The 26327-nt window shown below is 44.0% G+C and overlaps 1 protein-coding gene across 1 annotated transcript; it reads left to right on the top strand.

The window, feature by feature from the left end:
• Positions 1–556: 556 nt before the first annotated feature.
• nsd1a (nuclear receptor binding SET domain protein 1a) lies at positions 557–26327 on the top strand. The gene is made up of 24 exons (XM_084042013.1): positions 557–951; positions 1574–1829; positions 1934–2510; positions 3718–3859; positions 4808–4980; positions 5445–7614; positions 7788–7909; positions 10200–10464; positions 11244–11341; positions 11473–11535; positions 12572–12778; positions 13652–13735; positions 14273–14396; positions 14896–15102; positions 15532–15711; positions 16821–16977; positions 17379–17584; positions 18067–18179; positions 18805–19074; positions 19231–19347; positions 19824–19965; positions 20115–20221; positions 21252–21450; positions 22325–26327. The coding sequence occupies exons 2-24, from the start codon at positions 1591–1593 to the stop codon at positions 23185–23187; spliced, it is 6825 nt and encodes a 2274-aa protein (XP_083898139.1). The 5' UTR covers positions 557–951; positions 1574–1590; the 3' UTR covers positions 23188–26327.

The following is a 26327-nucleotide window of genomic DNA, read 5'->3' as shown; positions in this document are numbered from 1 at the left end:
GCTACGTTTAGGTATAAGGTTTGGTTTAGGCATAGTTACAGAGGTTACTTTTAGGAATAAGGTTATGTTTTTACGAATACCAGGTGAACACCGCCGGATTTACCCCCGGGGCAACTGTGTTTTGGGGCGAGCGTTTGGGTATTTGCCTATATACTCCGCCGCGCGAAGGTGTCGCTCGCCGAAAGAAAAGAACAGATCCCTCAAACTTAACAACGTGTCGCATCCGCGACTCGCTGTTAAGCTCAATCTGTTCTTTTCTTTCGGCGAGCGACTCAATGAAACAACAAACACCCATCAGATCCTCGAGCCCAATGTCGAGAATCCGCGGCCTTTAATTATTCGCTGACTGGTTTACAAACCAACAGGGCGATTGTTACGCGAATGTAGTTTATAGGTCCTACCATGGGTTTACAAACAAAACAAACGCACATATCTAAATAAAAGCAGCGTGCGCGAGTGGCGTGCGCGTGTGACTGTGTGTCGGTGTAGTTGTGTGCGTGTACGCGTGAGTGTGTGTGCGGTGCCACGGCCCTGTGCACAGTCAGACGGGGGGTTGGGTATCTGAGCCGATTGGTCGCTGCTCCGCTTCACCAACACACTGGGCTTGTTTTAACACAACCAGGGGCACTTCTTCTCTTCGACAGCATGTAGCCAAATATATAAGCTTCTATTATTGTGATCGTTGCGGGACCCGCCATGGCACACTGACATTCCGCTGCAGCGTCCATGGAGAGGTTATTTCATTGAGATTTTTGGGTCTTTCATAGGGTTTCTGATGAGGAGGGAGATGAGGTGGAGAGAATGAGAGCTGCCTTCGGCCTGCTAGTGCTGCTGCTGCTGCAGCTGGGATTCATGAGCAGATCTGCTTTCACACAAACCGAGAAAAACACTCGCTTTATGCCCGTTTCTGAAACATCCGCTGTCGGTTTCACGGCGGCCGACCTCCAAATGGTAAGTTTTGTCACGTCTGATCCCACGTGTTTGTAGTTTTTTTTAAACTTACAAGTTTGTCCAGTCCCCTTTTGTAAGGTAAGCTTCCTATGTTATTTGTGTGTGGGGTTGCGTGTGTGTGCCGTGTGTGTGTTTATGTGTGTGTGTGTGTGTGTGTGAGAGAGAGAGATGGCTAGTGTCACCACCTCTAGTCTGCGCTCCTTGGATTTGATACAATCAGCGGTAGATCATCAGTCAAAGCGATAGTATTTTACAGTAGTATACTTAGTAGTATGCTCATTTATGAACGGAGCAACACCAGAGGTTGTATCCTGTTTTGTCTTAATGCCGTCCGGCGGCCTTTAGAATGGAGGCCAGCAGCAATGTCGGCATATTAGTGTGTGCTGCTGTGTGTCTGTGTCTGCTATCCTACTACTGTCGCACCGGGTGCCATTGTCGCTCTGCTTTCAGCGGTGTTTTGAGATTGCATTATGTTATCATCAGACCCCTTTGTTACACTGACTGCCCCGGTGCATGAATGACAATGATCACCCGACCAAGTAATCAACATTTATTGAAAAACCCTCATCGCAGCACTGACCTAACAGGCACCATTTGGATTTATTATTTTTTTTTTTTACAGGAAAGAGCCATGACAACATGAGTCAGTCGTACAGACGGGCTGTTAGGGGAGGCTCAGTGTTTGGCTCAGGCCAGCCAGAGCTGAGGCCCCCCAATGGCCTGACCAACACTTCCTATGGGAACCAATGCAGCAGTGCTAAGCGCGTCTCAAAGAAATCGTCAGCCATGCAACTGCCATCTTCTACACTCAAACAGGCACCTGTCCAGGGCTACAGCCAGCCAGAGAGGTCCCACCGCTACAGCCCACAGAGGAAGTGGTAAGTGTTCCGTTGCATTGCTTGTGCTGCAGGTAAAATACCGCACACTTTCACAAATAAACTATAAACTTGAACTTAAGGGACCTGAACTCTCTGGTTGACAGGTCTGACCTGGGGAGCCACCATGCCAGGAACCACATCCACTCACCGTCCCCAAGCCCAATCAGCGATGATGATGATGATGATGAGTTCGAGGCTCCATTAGTCCGTCTGCCACCCTCTCCAGGTGACGATGAAGAGATGGAGCCCTTCAAAAACGGATTCTCCCCTCACAGTCCGGACAGCTTGGAGAATTGTTCCCCCCTTCCCAACGGTTACCTGCATTTTGAATCTACGCTGTTTGACAGCGGAGAAGTTAAGGGGGAGGAGGTGGAGGAGAACAGTGATGGAGAGCTGACGCCTTTTCCCTGCTCCCCGAAACGGAACCGGGGCCGAACTGTAACTGACCGTAAGACCACGACCTCCAGCTCAGGGGCGGACAATCATAGCACATACAAACCCGCTGTCTTTAATCTTATGGCTAAGACTATATCTGAACTCAACCCCACACTAAGCCCCAGCGCGCTGCCGGACATCACCATGGGAGATGGGTGGAGCATGGGTGAAGACTCAGACAGCGACAATGAACTCGTCTCTACTCCTGACCGGGGTCTCATGTCACCGGCTAGCACCAACTCTAATGTGAGTCCTTAAAGCCTTGGGACACTTCGTCTGTTTAGTTTGTTTGGTTTATTTATTTGACCAACTACATTTCCCACATTTAACCCATCCTAACTATTTTGAGCAGTGGGAAGTCATTCTCTGCTACCTCAGGGTCAGCTCCAGCTCTGGGACCGCGGTGCCTCTGTCAAGGGCGCTGGCAGCATGTCCCTAACATGCATGTGTTTTGCCAAAAGACATGCAATACATTTCATGTTGGTGGCTTCTGGTGTGGGATGAAACCCACGTGGTTAAACACACAACCCTGGATAAATGCAAACTTTGCACAGTAAGGCCCCATTGAACCACAGTCGGGTTCAAACCCAGGACCTTTTTTGATGTGAGGTCACCGTGCTAACTACTGAGCCACGGTGTCCTTGTATTGAAAATCGGATTACCCAATGTTATCTACTGTTATACTGACTATGTCATTTTATTGAGGAAGACTCCTGGTTTAACCAAGCATCACAAATGTGATTTAATTCTGCATTTTGTTGCCGTCGGGCAGAAACCTTGTATCTCCATATCTCAACTTTTTCATGTGCAAAGACAGCTGATCCACAAGCGTCGCATCGCGACACGTTGTGAGATTGTAGATCTGCAATTTTTTGAATGAAAGTGGTTAAGTCCATATGTGGATTTTTATATTAAACCAATGAAAAGTATTAACAAGAGCTTGTGACTGAATAATAACTACACTAGATCCATTGGAACACAGGTTATTTCCTGAAAAGTAACAGTTTTGGACATACAAGGTTTCCAACGACAGCAGGGATTTATTGTACCGGCCTGGATCTGTAATTATGTATCCTCTTACAGTAGATAATTTAAGACACGTTATTTACTTATTTGAAACAAATATGATAATTATTTTTAAGTGAATTTCACAATCATAGAATACATGAGTGAACAAGCAATTATTACTGGTTAAGTGGGCGTTTTCATTACAAGAAATACTTGTAATAATAATTTGTCAACATCGACTTGACTCTGGCTTCTTGCAGAGAACATAATTTAAATTCAAAATTTATCTTATACAACTTATACATCTTATACACATCAGGTCTGTGGCGGAAAAGTATAATCTCACAGTAGTCGCATGGCAGACACAAATACGGCAACAAAGATGTGAATATTTTGCTCTGTGTTCTGCATAATATAGTAACATTTTTACTTTTGTCTTGTATAGTCCAACAGCCCAAAGAAGAGGCCCCTCCCAACAGTACAGTACGAGGACGGGAGCCTGGTGTGGGCAAAGTTCAACAGAAGACCATGGTGGCCATGTCAGATCACCTCTGACCCCAAGGCAGGGAGCCACACAAAGATGAAAGGTGAGACGGAAGTTGTTGTGTGACCGATAGTGTCACTGAAAAGTGTCTCTAATGAGGAGTGCTTTGTGAAAATGACTACAATTTAACCTCCACTCCAGTACTTGAATTCGAACACGGAAAGACATATGGAAAAAATGCAATGTGATTTAATGTCATCATACACAGAGAAGAGTCTGTATCGGATATTTTATTGAATACTAATATATTAAACTGCTGATGGAAGTCTGCCTCTTCTTACGGAGGGACTTACAGTACGTTTTAAAGCGGGCGTCGGGCGACTCTCAGGCGATCGCCGGGCGACATCGTCCAAAAGATAAAGAAAATCCATCTTTTATCGCCCCCCCGCCCACTTCGCCCTATCGCCAGTAGTTGGTGGCTCTCATAGACATATAATGCACTTCCGGAAAATACTATCCTGATCGCCCGCTGTTAAAACGCACCGTTAGGAATTCAGCGGGCACACTGCTCTTCGCCTGTACATACTTCCACATGCATTGTTTGCAAAGTCATGTATTATTTATATTGATTATGTAAAAAACACGAACCCGTTTAAGACAACAATTTTAGGTGATGGCTACTAACATTACATTTATCAATGGAAGAAGCAGTGTTTAGCACATAAATATTGCCCACCACTGTATTAAAGTTGTGTTCAAGTGTACAAGGTCACAAGCATTTGTAAGATTTATTGCATTGGCTGGGCTTGATCTTGAGCCTATTTTATACTCATAGTATGACTGTGTCACTCACTGAAAATAACATATTTTCAGAAATTCTTCAGCAATTTTCGTAGTGAGAATGATTAGGCCTATTTAATACTTCGGCTGATCTACAAGCTTGTAGGTCTGCAATTTCCCCAAATGTAGCCAAAACGTGGCCAAAATAGGGATGCCAGGTTGAAAGTTGTTATTTCTTGAATGCATCAATATAGCTGTTTTGTCCTTGCAGTGCCCAGTCAACGTCCGTGCCGTTTGTATTTTCTGGAGACGATCGGGGAGGTCGTAGAGTGTTCCTGGGTTCAGGGGAAAGCCATTCTCCCATTCGTGGGTGGTCATCAATTTGATGATCTCCCGGTGCTTCGACGGAGAGGGAAGCAGAAGGAGAAGAGCTACAAGTATACAGTACGTTTTACATGGACTGAAGTGAAGTGAAAATATTCAGAACCTTTGTTGTAAATGTCAGTTCTTTAAGCCATTAAGACCGGGAACGCATCTGTGTCATTTTAGATTTCTTCGAGCTATTCAAAAATAGCAGCTCATATTAGCTATGAGCTTGTAGATCTGCTATTTTTGAAAAATCTTGAAAATGTGTGCAAATCTTTGAATAAATATATTTTTATATAATATATATATATTTAACGTTTGTAACTCAAATCTTTGCTTCTGGGGGGTCCCTGGAACAAAATCTTTTGAGATGGGGGGGTCCGTGGCCAAATACATATCATTTTGGGTGGTCCATGACATGAAAAAGTTTGAGCACCACTGATATAGCAACATACCTTTTTCAGAAACCTGTTAGGATTTAGAAGACATTTGTAGATGCCTTACCGGATTGAATGGGTTCTCATTACTTTTGTCCTTCGCAGATACCCAAGAGTTTATTGACTGCATGGAATGTCAGTGTGGCAGAAGCAGAGTATCTGCTCTCGGGTCAACGGCGGGGTGCAGAGAGCCCGCTGACCACTCCTGTCAACGGCGAGGAAAGGGTACCCACTCCACTACCTCCTGAAAGTCCACAGGAGACCCCCTCTGTTTCAACAGACCCCGGTATATCCCTCCCATCCGGCTCTTCGGCCAATGGAAATGTACACCCTCCTGTAACGAACTCTACCACAAATCAAGTGAGCAGAAACAAAGCTTTTAAGAGGAAAAAGAAATGCCTGTCTGACATATTTGGACATATAATTGGGGGAGTGAAGGAGGAGCCGGCTGCTCTTGCAGCGGTTAATCAGACTCACGGTGCAGTTCCAGTTAAAGAAGAGCCCAAGGACTCGCCGTACTCTGATCTGGATTCGGTACCTATGCTCCAGCGCCCGAAACGAACAGAAATACCCTTAACACAGGACCCAGAGACACTGGTCAGTAAAGAACAGGGTCCTAAAAAGCCACAAGGCAAGTCCGATTTGAAAGAACAGAGTCCTAAAAAGCTGCAAGGCAAGTCTGATGAGAAAGAACAGGGTCCCAAAAAGCCAGAATGCAAGTCTGCAGAGTCCACACAAGGCAAGTCCGATTTGAAAGAACAGCGTCCTAAAAAACTACAAGGCAGGTCCAATGAGAAAGAACAGGGTCCTAAAAAGCTACAAGGCAGGTCAAATGAGAAAGAACAGGGTCCTAAAAAGCTACAAGGCAGGTCAAATGAGAAAGAACAGGGTCCTAAAAAGCTAGGCAAGTCCGTTGAGAAAGCGATCACTCCTAAGAACGCTGAGTCTGCCGTTGTCTCTAGCGTTCACCCCAAAAAACGGATTCTTAACGACACAGACAAAAATAAAACAAAGTCTGAACAGGGTTTGGGGAGCTCTAAAGAATCGTTAGAGAGCTCTGTTAACGAGCACTCTACGCTTCTTCCTGCCAGCAGTCGTCTGATGACTCGGGCCTTGAGAGCAGAGGAAGAGACAGAAGTCAATGATACATCAACCTCTTGCCAACACTCAACAGATGATAGCATTGATGATGAGCATGATAAAGGTTTTATTGGTAATGATCAGATCAAAACGGACCTGTCCCCTAGCAGTGTATTGTCCCCCAGAAGCCACAGCTCTCCAAAACGACGCGCCAGAAAACCTGATAAAAAGCAAATTCGTAACGGCTCCTTGATAAAGACCAAGTCTCCATCTCCAGGCCCCGGGCAACCGGTTGTGCAGCCAGTCAAGATCAAAACCGAGAATATTGTCTCTGATATATCGTCCTGTTCCTCCCCTCCATCCTCTCTCTCACCCATGGACGCGTTCCACGACGTCAAAGAACTGACGTTCAAGTCCCTTGTCAAGGAGGAGCGCGATGACCCTGATTTATCTACATTTCACCCCGATGCCAACTACAAATTCAGTACCTTCCTGATGCTGCTGAAGGACATGCATGATACCAGAGCGAAAGAGGGCCGACCTCTGAAAGTCCCTCCAACACCAGTGGTGATCAAAGAGGAGCCTATGGTTATCCCCAGCTCCTCAGGGAATGACCCACTCTCGGGGGGTGGTGGTACCTGGACATCAGGGATCAAAACGGAGAACAGCCAGCCGGTTAAACCCTCGACACCCAAAAGCACAGCAGGCAAAGCCAAGAACAGGACTAAAGCTATCATGAAAAATGACACCTACAAATGTGAAGGGATGCCTCTTCTCACTCGGGGGCCGAGCTCGGACAAGCAACGTAGAAAGCAGCGACTGCCCGCCAAACTAAAGGTCAGCATACCTGGCCTATCTCCTGAACTAGCTGACCTGGCTTATGGGAGAGAGTTTGTTAGCGGCCACGCTGACCTTGCAGAACCCGGATTTAGCTCTCCTGTCAAAGCCACCGAACCCACAGTTAGCTACCTCGATAAGAACTCTGATCACAAAGTGGCTCCAAAGAAGCGCTGGCAGATGGTTGAGGGGGTTCCTCAGAGGGCAGCTGAGGCGGGGGGTGTGGTTGGGATGAACATGGAGGTGAACGGGGTTTCCGGTGGCACGCCAACGGCAATGCCACTCCTTGCCCCGTCTCCTGATGTGAACTTCGGGACTGAGAAGAACCTGCACATCACGGAGAAGAGCGAAACTGCTGGTAAGTCCTAGATTGCGTCTATAAAGTCTAACCTTTTTACTTCATTGTACGACTATGTCGCTCACTGAAAACAACAGATTTTCAAGTGTAAATCGCTTTCACTTTAACACCGAGCCAACTGACTGATGACGGCCAAAAAGCTGATCGTTTATGTCCCATGTTTGCTTCCACAGCGCAGTCAGAAACCAAGCGGCTCCGGAAACCAAGCAAAAGGCTGTTGGAGTCGACAGAAGAGTATGAACAAATATTTGCCCCAAAGAAGAAATTTAAGAAAAATTCAGAGCTTTCTAAGACGGTAACATATCATTCACCTTTATATTTCTTTGGAAAATTTCAGTGGAAAACAACTTAGTACTGGCACAATACTATGTTAGTCATATAACAAAAACTAAGATCACTGGATTCTATATTGGGATGTTTTACTGAATTATAACGGTATTATGTATGTAGTGGACAAAGTAAAATCCCCTCTGTGGCCGCCCCTCTGTGGGGCGCCCATAGCTGAATGGGTAGAGAGGCCACCTGGGAAACAGAAGGTCCCAGGTTTGATTCCCGGCCCTACCAATGTGTCGAAGTATCCCTGAGCAAGACATTTATCCCATAACTGCTCCCCCCTGCGCTCAAGTCTGACCACTTGGGCAGCAATCTGCTGGGTGAAGCTGAAAACTGAATTGCCCCTGTGGGTCAAATAAATGAATAATAATAATAATAATTAATTGTAATTCTTTCTGTCAATACAGGACATAATCATACGGTGACAGCAAGAACAGTCTATCGACAACTACATAGAGAGGGATGTTATATAGTAGGGCTGTAGTGCATAAACACCTCATTACAAAGACAAATGCACATTTGCGAGTTCAGTGGTGCAAAAACCATAGGCACTGGTCTACTGAGAAAAAAGTGATATGGTCCGATGAGTCCTCCCTCTCCACAAGTGGGCGAGTGCATGACAGAATGGTACAGGACTGAATGTTTGACCCTGGCAGTGATGAGGTCTGGTGGCTCTATTTTGGTGTGGGGGAGGCTTTCGGTCCACATGTCCACTTAGGCAGGGTCCCTGCATGCAAATTAATAAAGTTATCATTTCTTTCTTCTCTAAATCTTTTTATTTACAAAAAATATACAGTAACCACTACCAATGGGTAAACATAAAAGCATTACAGTACGCATAAGCCTAATTTATACTTTGACGTATGATGTGTCGTGCCCCGAAAATAGCAGTTCTATAAGCAATGCATTTTGAGCTTGCAGATCTGAGAGCATAAATAAAGCATAAGTTTTCTCATATTCCCACTCCGGTCTGCCACCACGATTAAGTAACTGACCTTCATGAAATAAAATGAATTGATTTAACAATGCAATAGCCTCAGGCAAGCTAAATAACAACACACGGCTATATTTGGATTAGTGTGTGGAAAAGTAGAGCTCTATTGCCATAAACGAATGGAACATGTGTTACGTGTGCTTTATAACCAATCAAACAATACATTTATTAATCAGAACTCTTAAATGTATGAGCAACAACAAAAAATCAGCAGGGGGAGGCACATAGATACAGCTGTTTGCAGCTTGCATCTTTCTTCATTGCTCTTCTGTCTGGATTGCTTTATTGGGGAGAATGGATTTAGGCAGACAAACGGAACACGTCACTTAGGTCAGATTTTTAGCCTGCTTGTTTTTTATGTTTGTAAATGCGTAGAACTGTCCGTCATTCTGTTTGTCATTCTGTCTGTTTGCCTGCCTGTCGATCTCCTCAGTCACAGAGTTATTTTTTGTATCATGCGGCGTGCTGAACACGCACCCCCTACACACAACAAACAGATTTATATCTCAGTGGGACCTTTACCTGGTTAGATAAAGGTGAAATAAAAGTGAAACTGTGCTATCCATGGTTCTGAATATTATACGATCCACTACTGCAAGTCCACTCATTTTAATATATGATAAATCTTATTTAATGTAGGCAGTTTATGTTGGTTATTATCCCTGGGCCCCCTTGTGGCAAACGGGCCCCTAGGCATGCTAGAATGCCTGCCTGTGCGTAGATCCACCCCTGAATGGGATTCCCTCCCTCCAGTACAGTTCTAGAGACTAGGATCTATGCCAAGATGCATTGAAGGTGTTCTGGCAGCTCGTGGTGACCCAACAATTAGACTAAGGGTTTATATTGGTCTGTCCTTTGTCCCCCATCTTTATATACAGCGTATATATCGTCGCTGTCACGCGGAAGCTTTCTATCTCCCTATTACAACTTTGTATGTTTTTATGTAAATTGATGCCCTACATTGTGCTCTGGCAAAATAGTAAAAAATAGCCAATCTAAAATACATTTTTGTGAAAAAGTGGATAAAGTTTACTTTATATATTGAACCAATGAAAAGTATTAAAAAGAGCTTGTGACTAAATAATAACTACACTGGTTCCATTGGAACCTTTCCTTTCAGGAAATTCCATTTCCTGAAAAGCAACAATTTTGTTTCCAGCCGACAGCGACGATATTCTGAAAGAATGTGTGCATGTAAACACAGATTACATTGATGTCCATATTACTGATCGGAATTGTTTTTGTTTTTGTCCCCCAGGGTACTAGTCCAGTCAGTGATAAAGTTAGACAGCCCCTCCATCTCAGCACCACACCAGGTGCTGTCACCTCCACATCCACCCCAACCCCGTCCCCCTCCCCCACCCCCTCTGCTGGGGGTTCTGTGCCGCCAGACATGCCTCCAGCAGCACTGGAAGATGGCCTGACCCAGGACGAGTCCCCTGCTGTGGCACACCCGGTGACCCCTACACGGCCCTGTCTCTCCACAGAGTCAGCAGACAACACTCATCTACCTCTGGACTCTGGTAAATAGACGCTGTGTGTGTGTTCAGCATTTTGTTCATATTACCATCAACCCTTATACCAACTGTTCTGTAGTTTTGTCTGTGTGGAATCACATCAGTTATCGATCTTTGGTTCATAATTCAGTTTCCTCTGTGTACCTCCGTTTTGACAGAAATAGGACTTCCTAATAATTCATAAAGCTTACTCTATCGCACAAGCGTTTCTTGCCTACAAGAACTGATACAAGTATACCTTAGGCTTGAAAAGGAAACAACTGATACAGAACAGATGATTCTGGTGAATCATTATTGAACATTTTAACTCATTGAGTGCCAGAATTGCCAGAATTATATAGAAATATGTTGTCCCAGTGCCAGAGTTTTTTTCAAAGTAAAAAAAAGTGCTTAGGAAGCGAGATACAGCCTTTTTCAGTTATACGTTAAACAAGGAGTGGATGGAGCTGCAAATCTTCAGATGATGATATCTTGGGTTCTGAACATGTTTTAAAAAAAACCAAAAAAAAAACACGTCAAACACGTCATTGGCACCCAGCGCCATAGCGGTAAAAACACGTAAAACACCTTAATGGCACTCAATGAGTTAAATAAGTATGTTCTTTGCAATACCTGGATATTGATTTTTTTCACCACATTGTTCATTGAAATAGATTAATTATATTGGTATGACGTAGAATAGACTGGATGCTGTAGGCCAAATTTAAATGTTATTTTTTGAGAAATCCATTTCAAATGTAAGAATGGTTGCATAGGTAGTAAAAAGACGTTTTTGTATCCCAAAGCACCTGTAAACCAAGAGAGGAAGAGGCCGAGGAAGTCTTCGCACAAGGTCCTGGAATGCACCATAGAAGAAGTGTCTGTTGATCCTTCAAAGGAGAAGGTATAATATACCTTCAGTCCAAATAGACATTACCCAACAACTACAGTACCTCCTGTGATCCATTGATGGTTGTTGCAGCACTCTCTGGATGCATTTGAACATACATTTTTGGTTCTCTCCTTGTTATCCAGGAGGAGGCGAAAAGACACAGTGGAGTTACCTCAAAGAGCAAGCCAGAAGTCACAGTCACTCAGGTATCACCAGAATTCTTAACCGCTTGAACTCTAGCAGGCCTACTCTGGATGATAGTCAAACATTAAGCAAAAATAACAGATCTGCAAGCTCATAAGTGAGTTATTCCTAACTTAAATGTGGCTTAATGCACATGCAAGTCAATGATATTGGGCTGGTGGGTTAATAACTAATGCTGGTGGGAGCTATTCACCTGCGCATCATTAAGCTAGCTGCATACTACACCAGAACAACCAAAGTCGGTTCGGGAGGGGTCCCAGATGAAAAAACGTCTGACAGAGAAATAGCACTTCTTACTGTCACCTGTGGTCCCCGCTCACACCTCACGCTGTTGGTGGATACTCACTCAAGCAGTGTGTACACTAGCCAACAGCACTGCTGGCCCCGATGGTTAAATTAATACCTGGATGTTGCGACCGCAAGGCACTTCGGGGAATTTGTGACGGAAGTATGGAGGCTTTGCCCTTTCTAGTGATAGGTTGTGTTTATGAATGGTCGATAGAGAGAGATTTCAGAGGTGTTTGTACCTCCTGGAAGGTGGCTCTTGTCTATTCCAAACTACCGCTGCTTTTCACTCACTTCACTGCTGACAGAATGAACTTGAAGCTGGGCTGAGGGAATGCGGAAACGCATTCACTAACCCTGCGGAACGTCTGACCTATGTCTGACCAATCACAGTAGCCAGACTTCACCGGGTAGCCACAACATCTCTGAGGCACCAAACACCTGAATGTAGTTCTGATCCCGCCCACCCGAACCTCTGAATGACGTCATATCGTAGTATGTAGCCAGCCGAACCAAACAAGCGTTGGTTGTTCTAGTGTAGTATTCATTGGGCTTTAGAATAACGGCATCTCTGGTTGACCATAAGAAGGATTTATACTTTGCCATACATACTTTCGCATCGCCATGAGCTTGTTTTCGGAAAGCGTTTGATGTACCCTATGTAGCCGTTTTGTACTTCACCATCTTGTATGTTTTGCTGCAAAACCAATTATCCTGAGAGGGACAAATAAAGTTGAAGGTGTTTTGGTACAGGTTGAATCTGTGCAGAAGGAAGTGCCTGCACCCAGCACGTCGGCTGACACCATCACTGCTGTCCAGCATGTCCCGCGTGTCCTCACCCCCTCTGGGCCTCCAAGCCCACCAGGATTGAAAACGCCCAAGCAGGAAATAGATATGGAGGGCTCCAGCCTTGGGGAGAGACGAGGCCCAGCCAATGGAACACTAACTCCCAAACCTGAGGTAACCTGTTATGTAACTTTCAAGTCAATTCAGTTTGTAAATTCTTGCATGGTCACGATGACCCATCTGTAAGAGCTGAATACTTGGTCCTTGTGCCAGTAGAACAAAGGTGTGCCTGAGTAACTGTAACGGGCTCAATGGTAAGAGGAGGAACAACTGCAGGTTTTCCTTCAGAGTTGTCTTTATTTCTGTACAGCAACAGAAACTGATAGTCAGCTGCTTGCCTGCCAGTAGTTGTCACCACATTGGAATAAGAGCCAAACAATAGTAGATAAAACAACCTGTCATAACAGACTATTAACTCAGCTTAATTGTCACATGACAGGTTTACAAGTGTGGGTTCATTTCTGTGTCATACAAGCTCCATCATTACAGTTGAGAGGTAGAAAGAGACGGAGAAAAAATAAACAGATCAGATATCATTGTAAATATGGCAGTGTGAAAGATATACTGTACATAAGGTGCATGGTTAAAATAGCAGTGGAATGAGGCATTTAAAAAGATGTAATGACAGATATGTACATAGGGTGCATGGAAGAAAAGACAAAATGTCTCAGTTTAAAAGTAGTGTGGCCGTAGCATGGTCATTGCAGATATCTGCTGGAAAATATGTAGCTTAAAGCAAAATTACATTTTGGTAGAGTACTACATCATGTAACACAAAGTTAAAACATGGATATAAGAGGTTTCTGCCTGACAACAGCTATAGATAGATAGATAGATAGATAGATAGATAGATAGATAGATAGATAGATATAGACCAACGACAGCTTGAAAGGTATAACAATATATAGGTGTAGCTGGTCTAAATGGGTTAAATCAGTCGTCACCCACAGCAACATTATTCCTTATTCTTTCTCGCTCTTTCTTCAGGTTTCCTGTCTGAACGATAGCTTCTTCTCCCAGATGGAGTTGAAAGGGAAGATAGGAGCAACCTTGAAGGAGAATGTCTGTCAGGTGAGATGATCGCCCAAACCTGATGTTTTTGTTTGTTTAATCTTTTATGGTTATTTGATAGGGATGTTGCAATTCATCAGGGGGATATATTTTTTTGTTTTTGTCGCATTCCTAAGCCAATAATTTGATGACCGATGCAGTCTGACTCAATGGAGACTCCTCCAGTCATCAAATGATTGGCTTAGGAATGCAATAAAAACAAAAAAATCTCCATGAATTCAAGGCTCCATGGGGTGACTAATCGATAGAAAAAAAGGCATTTTGGGGGTGAACTATCCCTTTAACATATTTACAGTTATATATATATATATATATATATATATAAACATTTTTTTGCAGATCTACAAGCTCATATGGCGGCACTCAGTGCCGCGCTATGAACTTGTAGGTAGGCTATTTTTGAGTAGCCAAAGAAATCTTAAAATGACACAGATGCGTTCCCGGTCTTAATGGGTTAATTTGTTAATAGTTGTGGCAACTTGTGGGCAAGTGGCCAGTTTCAGTGTGTGTGTTTTTTTTTTGTGTGTCGTTCTGCAGGTGTGTGAGAGGACAGGGGAACTTCTGGTGTGTGAAGGCCATTGCTGTGGAGCCTTTCACCCACAGTGTATTGGCCTTTCAGCGTCTCCAAGAGGGAAATTCCTCTGTCATGAATGCACTACTGGTGGGTGCACGTTTATTCTTGTGTTGAAAGCAGTGTCCAACGGACTGGTAGTCTCTCAAGCCAAACTATCTCTTCCACAATCTTCCAAGGCTACAGAGAGTTTGTAATTCTGCCCTGTAAAAAGATGACTGCTTGAAGCTGGCATCTGATCTTCTGAACGGAAGGGCATTTGACCAATCATGATGTGTTCAAGAAAATGTATTTAAAAATATTTTTAAAATTCCTTTTTCAACAAGCAGCTAGCCGGATAGGCTTTGACTAATTTGGTTTCCATTAGGAGTTAATTATGCGACTGCACAGGCTAAACAGATATTGGAGGAGGCAGGACATCCGCTATAATTTCTACACATTTTCAGAGATTCTGAAGTACATACTGTTAGGCAGGAACATTTGTTCCTAAATTGTGGGAGACAACACGTCTGTCTCGAGAGACTACCGATCTGGAAACACCCTTTGTTTTTTTGCTTTGTTTTTCATTAGTTTTGCTTCTTCTCCTCAGGTGTTCACACATGCTTTGTGTGTAAGAAGTCAGGTTCAGGTAATCGGGTGAAGCGCTGTATGATCCCTCTGTGTGGGAAGTTCTACCATGAAGACTGTATACTGGCCAACTCGGTCACACAACCACAGAATAAAGGCTTCCGCTGCCCGCTGCACGTCTGTCTGGCCTGCCACATCACAAACCCGCTTAACCTCTGCAGCTCCAAAGGTAAGCTCTTAAGCCACCAAAGAAACATGATCTATCTATAAATTCCAGGAATCTCTTGACTTTTTGTCCGTTTCTTTTGCATATCTCGAGGACCGTTCACCCGATCGGCTTCACACTTTACTGCTGAGGAAGTACAGCGTCGAGTGTGAAGTCGGATCAGATGAGCGGAGACCTTCAGAACTGGCCTGCTCCAAACGGCAGACATAACCGAATGGGCATTGCACCAATAATCCAAAATCATAATATATTTTTAATGACTTATATTTGTATTGGAATTATGATAACTATGAAGCAAGTTATTCGAGTATATCGTCTACTAAACACACTATGCTATGGGTTTATATCGGCGAGACTTGCAGATCACAGAGCCACCTAGGCAACACTTGCATGTACTTGAATATCGAACCTCCTTTGTCTCGTATTGTGCAGGTCGACTGGCTCGCTGTGTACGCTGCCCTGTGGCCTACCATGCTAATGACAACTGCATGGCTGCAGGCAGCTTGGTGCTGGCTAACAACAGCTTCCTCTGTCCAAATCACTTCACCCCTCGCAAGGGCTGCAAGAACCACGAACACATAAATGTCAGCTGGTGCTTTGTCTGCTCTGAAGGTAAGTCTTGTCTTGTCTTGTGTACGTTTAAATTTAGTTTTTTTTTATTGGGGTGCAGGGGTAAAGTTCATGCCCGCCACCGTGGCGACTGGGGTACAATAGGCTCTATGCACAGCAGCCATATTGGAAAAACTTTGGGCCCCTTCCTTTCTTCCTTCACAGGTGTTACCAATGGTACTAATGAAGGCTCCGTTCCATTTAGTGTAGCACAGTGGTTCTCAAAACTTAATTTCAAGGACCTCCATAACTCTGAAACAAAGACAAATGGAACCAAATGGACCCGTAAGGGTCCATTTGGTTCCATTTGTACACTCTCAGAGTTACACACCCGTAAGGGGGCATTTGGAAGCCCCTCAAGGAACCCTGAAAGTGTTTCCAGCGAGCCAACATGCACAATATCATCACCCTGACTCTGTTTGACCAGAATGGAACAGAGCCTTCATTAGTATCATTGGGTAACACCTGTGAAGGAAGTAAGGAAGAGGCCCAATTTCTTTCCAATATGGCTGCTGTGCATAGAGCCTATTCCTCCACGGTGTCGCTGGCTTGGCCGGGTGCTCCAATGAACACATTTGGTCTTGTTTGTGGGTGGTGGTGGTGGCATTTCACTGGCCACTCCTGCAGGTTGGGGGGGGGGATTGGCATGACGACGAAATTGGGGAGAAAACACGACAACTGTTTTAATAATTCAGTCTTTTATGATGCGTGCTGGTAGCTGACCGGGTAGTGATGGATATCTTCTCCCTGCCCTCAGTTTCCTGTCCACTATACTATCTAAATAAAGGGAAGAAAATTAAAACTACCAAAAGCATATGGTAGCATCATTATGTCAGTCTTGATGCTCAGTCAGCACTGGAATGACCATTTCAATGGGTCTCTAACAACTAGATGACACTGTGTTGACCGTTGAGTTCATTTAATGTTTTGGTATATGTGATGATGTACTGAAACGCATTTCAGATGGGACTGTGTTCTTTCTGAGGTGTGGTACTGTAACATTGTAGTGTGGTGCTACAGGGGGTATTGGGGTGTGGTACTGTAACATTGTAGTGTGGCGTTACAGGGGACTTTGGGGTGTGGTACTGTAACGTTGTGCTGTGGTGTTACAGGGGGCAGTCTGCTGTGCTGCGAGTCCTGTCCTGCTGCGTTCCATCAGGAATGTCTGAGTATCGAGATGCCTCAAGGCAGCTGGTTCTGCAACGACTGCAAAGCTGGGAAGAGGCCGCGCCTCAAGGACATCCTGTGGGTCAAATGGGCTCGTTACAGGTGAGGACAGGGAACATTGATCTCTCCAGTATTGACAGAGGCTATAAAAAAAAAGCTGCAGAACCTGGTTATCGTTGCTGTCAGGCAGAGATCTCATATGTCCAAAACCATTACTTTCCTTTGTTCCAATGGATCCAATGTAGTTATTCTTTTTGTTACATGCTCTTAATACTTTTCATTGGTTAAATATTTATATCACTTCCACTTCAAAAATAGCAGATTTACAAGCTCACAAAGCATTGCATTGTGCCACGTTGTGAGCTTGCAGATTAGCTCTCTTTGCTACTTTTGTGTGACAAAGTAGGGTATTAGATTACAAAAAACATAACAAGTTATGGAGATACAAGGTTTCTGCTCCGACAGCAACATGTGTTTTTTCAACACCTGATCTCTGTGTTTAGGTGGTGGCCTGCTGAAGTTTGTCTCGCCAAAGATGTTCCAAACAACATCCTGAGGATGAAACATGAAGTGGGCGAGTTTCCGGTGCAATTCTTTGGCTCCAAAGACTTTGTGTGGACGTACCAGGCCCGGGTCTTCCCGTACATGGAGGGTGACACGCACAACATAGAGAAGATGGGCAAGGGCGCCGATGCCATCTACAAGCAAGGTAAATTGTCAACTTGTTGCACAATGTGAATATGCTTACAATGCACTGGATTGGGCACTAGATGCACCGCCATCTTTACTGTAGTTTGGGCATTGCTGCAGTTACCTCTCTCCATCGGGAGAGGGAGACTGCAAACTTTACGCTTTAAGCAATTTTAAGATGCCCGTTTGGGTTCAGATCTATGATTATAAAGTACCATCATTTTGTACTTTTATTACTTTATTTTATCATCAACAGAAAATAAATAAAATAAATACATTTTTGGGGCTTTTCTGCCTTTATTGATTTTATTGAGTATACGGGAAACGGGGAGTGACACGCCGTCGGGCTCGGTAATTGAACCCTGTCAGGCTACCTATATGTGGTATTAGCCGCTAGGCCAGTGGCGCCCGAGATGAATTTATAATGAAAATAATCTCTATATATATGTAATTAGTTGCAGCCCTAGTTGATGTCTCAATTATCATGTCTTGTGTTGTTAGCGCTGATTGATGCAGCCGAAAGGTTCAAGGAACTACAGACGGAGAAGGAAATGAGGCAACTGCAAGAGGACCGAAAGAACGACAAGAAACCTCCTCCATACAGACACATCAAGGTATCGTATCCAAACCAACATACACGCGTCAGTTTTATCACCCACCTGAGGAGGTGTTGATTTTGACAGCAAATTTTGATTTAGTTTTAGTCATAGTCTTTTGAATAAAATTCTGTTTAGTTTAAGTCATATTTCAGTCACCTGAAATGTTTACTTTTAGTGTAGTTTTAGTCGACTAAATATCATAAGATTTTTGTTGACTAAATCTACCGTTGATTTAGTCGACTAAAATGTATTTTTGGCGGACCTTGATGGCATCGAAATGATTTTCACTTAGATGCATGCCGCATGCAGCTCACAATGCGTTGCAGGCTAGCGTGACGCGCTGTGAGCTTGTAGATCAACTATTTTTGGTCTGTGGCACCCGCACGCACCCATGATGACTTAGTCTTAGTTCTACTGGATCTCTTCTCCACTAGTCCCTCCCAAACATTTTAGTCTAGTTTTTATTTGTTGACGAAATTATCAGTATATTTAGTCATAGTTTTAGTCATCATAGCTTAGTTTTTATTTCGTTTTCATAAATGAAAAAAGGTATTCAACAGACATTTTTCGTCATAGTTTTAGTTGACGAATTCAACACTGCGAGGAGGTTCAACAAAACTGTGCTGTTCCTTTTACTCAGGTGAACCGACCAATAGGAAAGGTGCAGTTCCTCACGGCTGACCTGTCGGAGATCCCACGATGCAACTGCAAGGCAACGGACGAGCACCCGTGTGGCCCAGACTCCGAGTGCATCAATCGCATGCTGATGTACGAGTGCCACCCTCAGGTGTGTGCGGCTGGGGATCAGTGTGAGAACCAGACCTTCACCAAGCGCGAGTACACCGTCGTGGAGATCTTCAGGACGCTGTCCCGGGGCTGGGGGCTGCGCGCCCCCACCGACATCAAGAAGGTCCGTGGTTGTGGAGAAAACAGCGGGAGGGGTTGTTTTTCTTAACCTTGTAAATGTGAATTAAAATGACCTGTCATCTCATCCCCTTCTCAATTCTTTTCTCCCCCCTCTGCTCTTTTTCTTGTCGTTATCGTTGTCACGTTCCCTCGTGCACAGGGGGCGTTTGTGAATGAGTACGTGGGAGAAGTGATCGATGAGGAGGAATGTCGAGCCAGGATCAGACATGCTCAGGAGAACGACATCTGTAACTTCTACATGCTTACACTGGACAAGGTGAGGCTTCGCTGGGCATTGAAAACATCTTGATTCATAATAATCTATTAATTGATATGAATTGTGGTATTTTGCAGTTTTTATTTATGTGCTGTGTAATGCACTTAAACTAAGGTAAGTAAGCCTTGCCGAGCCATGAGGCCCCTAGGGCAGGAGCCTATCTCCTGTTTATGTAGTGTGAGGCAGCTTGATGTACAAATACACCCCCTGGACAGGAGGCGAGTATGTCACAGCGACTTACCCCCAATCTAACCCTTGATGCTGAGTGCCAAGTAGGGAGGCATTGGTCCCATTTGAGTCTTTGGTATGACCCTGCCGGGGATCGAACTCTGACCTCCCAATCTCAGGGCGGACAATCTAACCGCAAGGCCACAGCTGTTTTTTGTTTTGTTTCTTAATGTGCTACACCAACAACTATCTTGTTGCAAATCAAAAGCTATCACTTACCCAGGATGTGTGTATTATTGTGACACTAGGACCGGATCATTGATGCCGGGCCCAAGGGCAACCAGGCTCGCTTCATGAACCACTGTTGCCAGCCCAACTGTGAGACCCAGAAGTGGACAGTGAATGGAGATACCCGGGTGGGCCTATTTGCTCTACAGGACATCCCAAAAGGTCTGCAAACATGACTCGCTTTCACTTACTGGTCCCTTCTTGTTTTCTATCGAGTTGGCCTTGATTGTTGACAGTGTCTAAAGGATGCAGGTAATTCGTTGAAATCCATCTGTGGCTAAATAGCATGCTAATGCACTTTATCCAAACAGGTGTGGAGTTGACATTCAACTACAACCTGGAGTGTTTAGGCAACGGGAAAACTGTCTGTAAATGCGGAGCTCCCAACTGCAGTGGTTTCTTGGGCGTCCGACCAAAGGTAAATAAATCATCTTTATTTTCAAGCGTGTCCGTCTAACATTTAATCTATTGGCTATTAGAGCTTAAGGTCATCAGACTTGTGAATAACAGAGGTTCAAAATGAAGCAGCAGAGGTATAAAAAGTCCATTTTCATTTCATGACAAAATGATAGTACAGCAAATTATATCCAAACTAAATGATTATAAAAAACAATGAGAACAATAATATTTTTACGTCTCCTCAGGGTGGCTTGCCCATGTTGGAGGTCACCACCCTAGGTTCTGCTCAAGGTGTCATCCTGTTAAAGAGGAGGTTTTTCTTGCCACTGTCATCACATGCTAGCTCAGGAGGGAAACGCAATTGGTTTCTGCTCTATATGTAAAGTGTTTTGAGCACTATGATAACATGACATTGTCCATTAACCCATTCAATCCGGGAACGGGAATCTGGGTCACTTAAGATTTCTTTGGCTATTCAAAAATAGCAGATATACCAGCTCATAGCTTAGATCTGCTATTTTAGAAAAATATATAGCAAATCTTTGCATATATGTAAATGTTTTTTCAAGCGGAAAAAAAATCATGTACACACACACACACACACACACACACACACACACACACACACACACACACACACACACACACACACTCACGCATATATATATATTTTATATGCGTCCCTCCTCTAGCAAAACACACACACACACACACACACACACACACACACACACACACACACATATATATACATATCTTTTTTTCAAAGATTTGCACACATTTTCACAATTCTTCTAAAAATAGCAGATCTACAAGCTCATAGCGCGGCACTCGGTGCTGCGCTATGAGGTTGTATATCTGCAAAAAAGAATTATAATTGTAGCCAAAGAAATCTGCAAAAGACACAGATGCGTTCCCGGTCTTAATGGGTTAAAATAAATCTTTCATATTTGAGAGATCTCTCTCAGCCCAATGTACCATGTTCTGGGATTTGGCCAAAGTGCTGCAGAACAATCTTGTAGACCTCCAGTGTCTCAATGTCTTCTCAGAACAAGCCGCCAGCAGAGACACCGAAAGAAGGGAGAAGGAAAGGTGCTGTGAAGAAGAAGAGCAAGCCGGAACTGACAAAGGAGCGTGAGGATGAGTGTTTTAGCTGCGGCGACGGAGGACAGATCGTGTCCTGTAAGAAACCTGGCTGCCCAAAGGTCTACCACGCCGACTGCCTCAACCTGTCCAAGAGACCTGCAGGTAAGTGATCAGGAAGGGATTTTTTATTACTGAAATTTGAAGCCTTTATTCTGAAGCATAACAATTACAATTACATCTGAAGGACACTTAAAGTTTTTGTCGCATTCCTAAGCCAATAATTTGATTACCGGCGGAAAGATGCTAATGTATCCAGTAGGAGATTCAAAGTAGACTCTTTGTGTCTCCTACCGGAAATACACCCGGTCATCAAATTATTGGCTTGGGAATGCAACAAAAACAATCTCCATGAATTCAAGGCTTCATGGGGTGTGTAATTGATAGAAAATAAGATTTATTTTGGGTGAACTACTCCTTTAAGAACAGTGTGACTGGAACAAATCATGAATTAACTAGTAAGAAATTAACCTCGGTCCCAGCCTCACTTATCTGCGAAAAGAAGAGCCTGGTCACGACCTAAAGCAGCGAGTGTCTAGGAAGTCCTGAGTGGACAAGTTTCCGTTTCCCCCGGAAACGATATTTTTTGACCAATCACAACACTCGTTTCATTCACGGAGAATGTTAACAGATTTGTAAAGCATTAACGTCATTTCCTTGGGCGGTACTTCCGCCAAATTCAACCATTTCCGGTTGTCAACTTCCTAGACAACCAACATCCCAGGTCTTGCCCAGGGTGGTAAGAAATGCACAAAATGGGAGTGTTGGAGGAGAATTTGAAATAACAAATATAAAAATAAATGGTGCAAGATTGGTGTGACAAAATTATTGAGTTCCTCACTTCAGCTTGCTCTGTTTACACATATGGAATTATGAAATTAATTCAAATAAAAAAAAGCTAAAATGTTTCAAAATGAATGCACATCTAACATAGAAGACATTATAAACTAAGCTGACAGTGATTTTGTGCCCCCTATAGGGCGATGGGAGTGTCCGTGGCACCAGTGTGACGTCTGTGGTAAGGAGGCGGCCTCCTACTGTGAGATGTGTCCCAACTCGTACTGCAAGGAGCACCGTGAGGGCATGCTCTTCATCTCCAAGCTGGACGGTAAGCTGTCTTGCAGCGAACACGACCCCTGTGGCCCCGACCCGCTGGAACCGGGGGAGATCCGCGAATATGCGCCCGACACCACCCGCATGACACCGGGAGGAGGGGCCACCCCCTTGTCGTCGTCGGGTCCCGGCTCCTTGGTCTCTTCTGATCAGAGACCGGCGCCTCCTCGTCCTGCTGCCGCCTCCCTCCCCTCGCCGCCCGCTGCCGCTGCTCTGTCCACGCCGGTCAAACCGGAGCCCGCTCCTCGACTTTACATCAACGCGAGAACCGCCACCACCAGGTTCATCCCCCCCAGCATCTCCTACTTCGCAGACGGTGAAGCGCGCCGAAAAACATTCCTTTCCCCGCCCTCCTACAAGGACGAGAAGGAGGAGGTGGTGGTGGTGAAGGAGGAGGATGGGGAGGAGGAGGAGGAGGCGGGAGAGCTGGAGGAAGGAGAGGTGGACGAGTTGGAGGTGGAAGGGGATGATGAGGACGACGACGAGGACGATGAGGATGAGGAGGAGCAGGGGGACGAGGAGGAGGAGGAAGAAGAGGAGGAGATGGAGATAGTGGAGGACGAGGGAGAGGAGGGTCAGTATGGTGCAGTAGAAGAGGAAGCCGAGGAGGGCGGGGACGTGTATGACACCTGGGGGGGGTACGTAGAGGATGAGGAGGATGAGGAGGATGAAGAGGAGGTGGAGCATGATGACAAGGAGTGGTGGAGGGTGGAGGACGATGACAAGTGAGCGCTCTCTCTCTCTCTCTCCCTCTCTCTCTCTCTGGAGCGTGTCCATCCATTCCTAAACAAACGACTCTGCAGAGACGTTCTCATAGAGACATCGGAGGACTTCAAGGCCTGAGAGAGTTTAGTTCTGTCTGTGTGGTACCTGTTTGAACGCAGCACTCTGCCTAAAGTCCTGGTACTGAGTTGCCTTCCCCATCTCCTGGCCCGGTTGGACGAACAGTGGGGAGGGGGATGCGAACTGGTGCTAAGGCTCAAGGACCGAGCCACTCCGTCTGTCACGTGTTCTGTTGACATTTTTTTTTATTATTATTTGTGTCTGGTGCTGATTATTATGTTCTTTTTTTTTCTCCTTCCATTTCCTCTCTTGACATTGTTTACATTTCCATCTCTTTTTTTTTGTTTTGGAATACAAAAGAAAAAAAATGAATGAGAACACACCCCCTCCAACCCCCGACCACTGACTACTCGGCATAAGGGCGTGCTATCCTGTTGACATCGTCATTGTAGTAACCATGTCTTATTGGTTTACGAGAGTGATCAAAATGTATGTTCTCACTGATCAATGTCATAAAAAAAAGAAAACGATAAAACGCCAAACTGCTTGATGCCTCTAGATGGCAGAAATAGACCTTTCTCACAAAAGACTGGTCCTTTTAAAACACAAGAGAAAAGTAGCACTACAGTGGGTCTCCAGTGTAAAATAGAAAGAAACGGTGCAAACAGTTCCATATTTTATATATTGTAAACAGAAGCCAAGTCCAAATAAAGATCCAAAAAGTACAACTAGGTTATTTTTGTGAATTTATAACCTATCTCGTACTTCAAGGCCAGTCTTGAGCCGCGTGGGACTCCATATTGGGATAAAACATCCCCTGCCAATGTCACATTCTCCCTCTTACACAGCCCTGGGTAGGTCACCCAGCCTGGCGGAGATATGTCCTCCACTGAGCACCCCTTACTAGTTTCTATATATTATTGAGACTGGGTGCCCTTTTAAGACCTGCCTTTTTTGGACTTGCTTGGTGTTCACACAAGAAATAGGGCAAACAACTGGATATTTCCCTAAAAGTAGTCATTTATTTCTCTAAAGTCATCTTTTCCTTCTCCAAACAGAAATGTCAGAGCATAGATCAAGTTACAGAGCTGTGACTCTGGGGCTGAGAGAGCCAATGTCTTGCTCAAGGATGGGATGGATATGTTGAGTTAGGGGGGATTTAACCTGAAACCTTGGGGTTATGAATTTGTTTGAACTAGCCAATTAGTATAAAATGCATTCAAGGCCGTGATATATTGTGATTATACCACAGCTTCTGGCGTTTCAAACACCCGTAGCCTTGGTATAATCACATAGCGTAGCCTTGTGTGTTATCGCTTAAAACACAATAACATTCCATGAATTTAGGATGTGGCCCAGCTTTTACTAACACACACCGTCTCTGTGCCGCACCACGTGCTGAATTAGAATAAAGTCAAACTACTAAAGTACTTGGATGCAGCGTTTTGTTTTGTCATAGTTCACATCTCCCGGACAACACACTTGCACCACCTGGTCAAATTTGAGTGAGCTCTTTATCGTTATGAATGGTCACATTCTGTGTGTTTCAATGTACATATCTGGTAAATAATCAAGCAATACAGGTCATATTTTGACTTATGGCATAAGTCCTCCTTAGAGTTTTATGAAGTAGAGTTTTATACTTATGAATATGAGTGTTGTGCTGTATTCCTTTAGTCCCCGGATCCTCGGTGCAGACAGCTCCGTCTGAGATGACCATTTGCTCACATCTCTTAAGTTTAATGTTAGTTACTGGAATGAACACAAGCCAAGTATACACAGTGAAGTCCTCGGTGTTGACCACATTCAACCTGGTGTCACTATTTTGGGCATGTCATTAAAAGTGAAAGTGTTTTAAAAATGTCCAAAATGGCAGATCTACGAGTCGACATGTTGTCCGAGCTTGTAGATGAGCTGTTTTAGCCGTGCGGCATCATCATGCAACAAAGTATAAAAGTGATTAAATTAACTCAGAGAGTGTATGTAACCAAATGGACTCTTTTGGGTCCGGTTGGTTACATATGTACACTCAGTGTTTATTTAACCATTTGTAACTGAGGATTTTACTGTGTAATAATAATGTTTCGTTAGGCAGCTTCTGAGTGGTTCAGTGGTTGGTTCTCACTCTCAGACTGTGAACATGCCAGGGTGTTTCAGAATTAGCTGAAATTGCCTTCAGTTACCTTCTGTTCTGTTGACTTCATGACTCGTACTGATATTTCTTTGTGGTTTGGGTTTTCTTTTTTTTACTTACGTGGCATTTTTCTGGCATTTGAATTTTCACTGTGCTTTTGGCAAACGGTTTGACATTTTAAACTCCGATGGCAAAGCTGATGTTTTGTGGTGTCCTTTTTCATGAAAGTGTCTGGCGGGAATGTCATTTAAAGTTTGGGATTCAGCTGTAATCAGGACATTATTTTCCTACTCACTGTTCACACTATCTGTTTTTTGTTTTTAATTGAAATGTACATGGTTTTATAGAAACAATGAAAGAATGTCATTTATCAAAAATAATCAAATTGTTGCTAGATGATGTCCTCTAAAATTCAGACAGGTGAGACAGATTTTCTCAGTTGTTTGTCGCAAGTCACTGTAATTAGCCACAGTTTTGGACGGAACATTTATTTTTATTCTTTTGCAAAATGAACAGTATCGTGTTAGTAAACAGACTGCCATGAGAAGAATGTACTGCCTTTTTTGGATAGATTTGGGGAAAACTTCTTTTTTGTGTGTGCCCATTTTTATATATATTAGGTTATACAATTTCTGTGAAAAAGGCGTCTCAGTCCCGTATAGCAAGCAAACACTTTCAAGCACTACCATTTTACATTATATTATTACTTGCTTGACATTGTTTTTGACATATGGGGAGATAGATGTAGCTTCTGTTGCATAGTTTTTGTATTAATCAATCATGTCTTTCATATTGCTAAGTTTTGTGTTTGTGATGATAATGCCAATAGGTCTCATGACTTCTGACCCCCTGTCCTTAAGAGATGAAAAAGATATAATGATGCTCTTAAACTGAACAGAACTGTACTGTACTCCTTTATGTATTATAAGTAAAGTTTTACAATAGGCACGTT

This window comes from Gymnoscopelus microlampas, assembly GCF_963454915.1.
Source record: "Gymnoscopelus microlampas genome assembly, chromosome: 18".
Lineage (NCBI taxonomy): Eukaryota > Metazoa > Chordata > Actinopteri > Myctophiformes > Myctophidae > Gymnoscopelus > Gymnoscopelus microlampas.
Note: the sequence above shows the minus strand (reverse complement) of the source record. Positions and strands in the feature narration are given on the sequence as shown.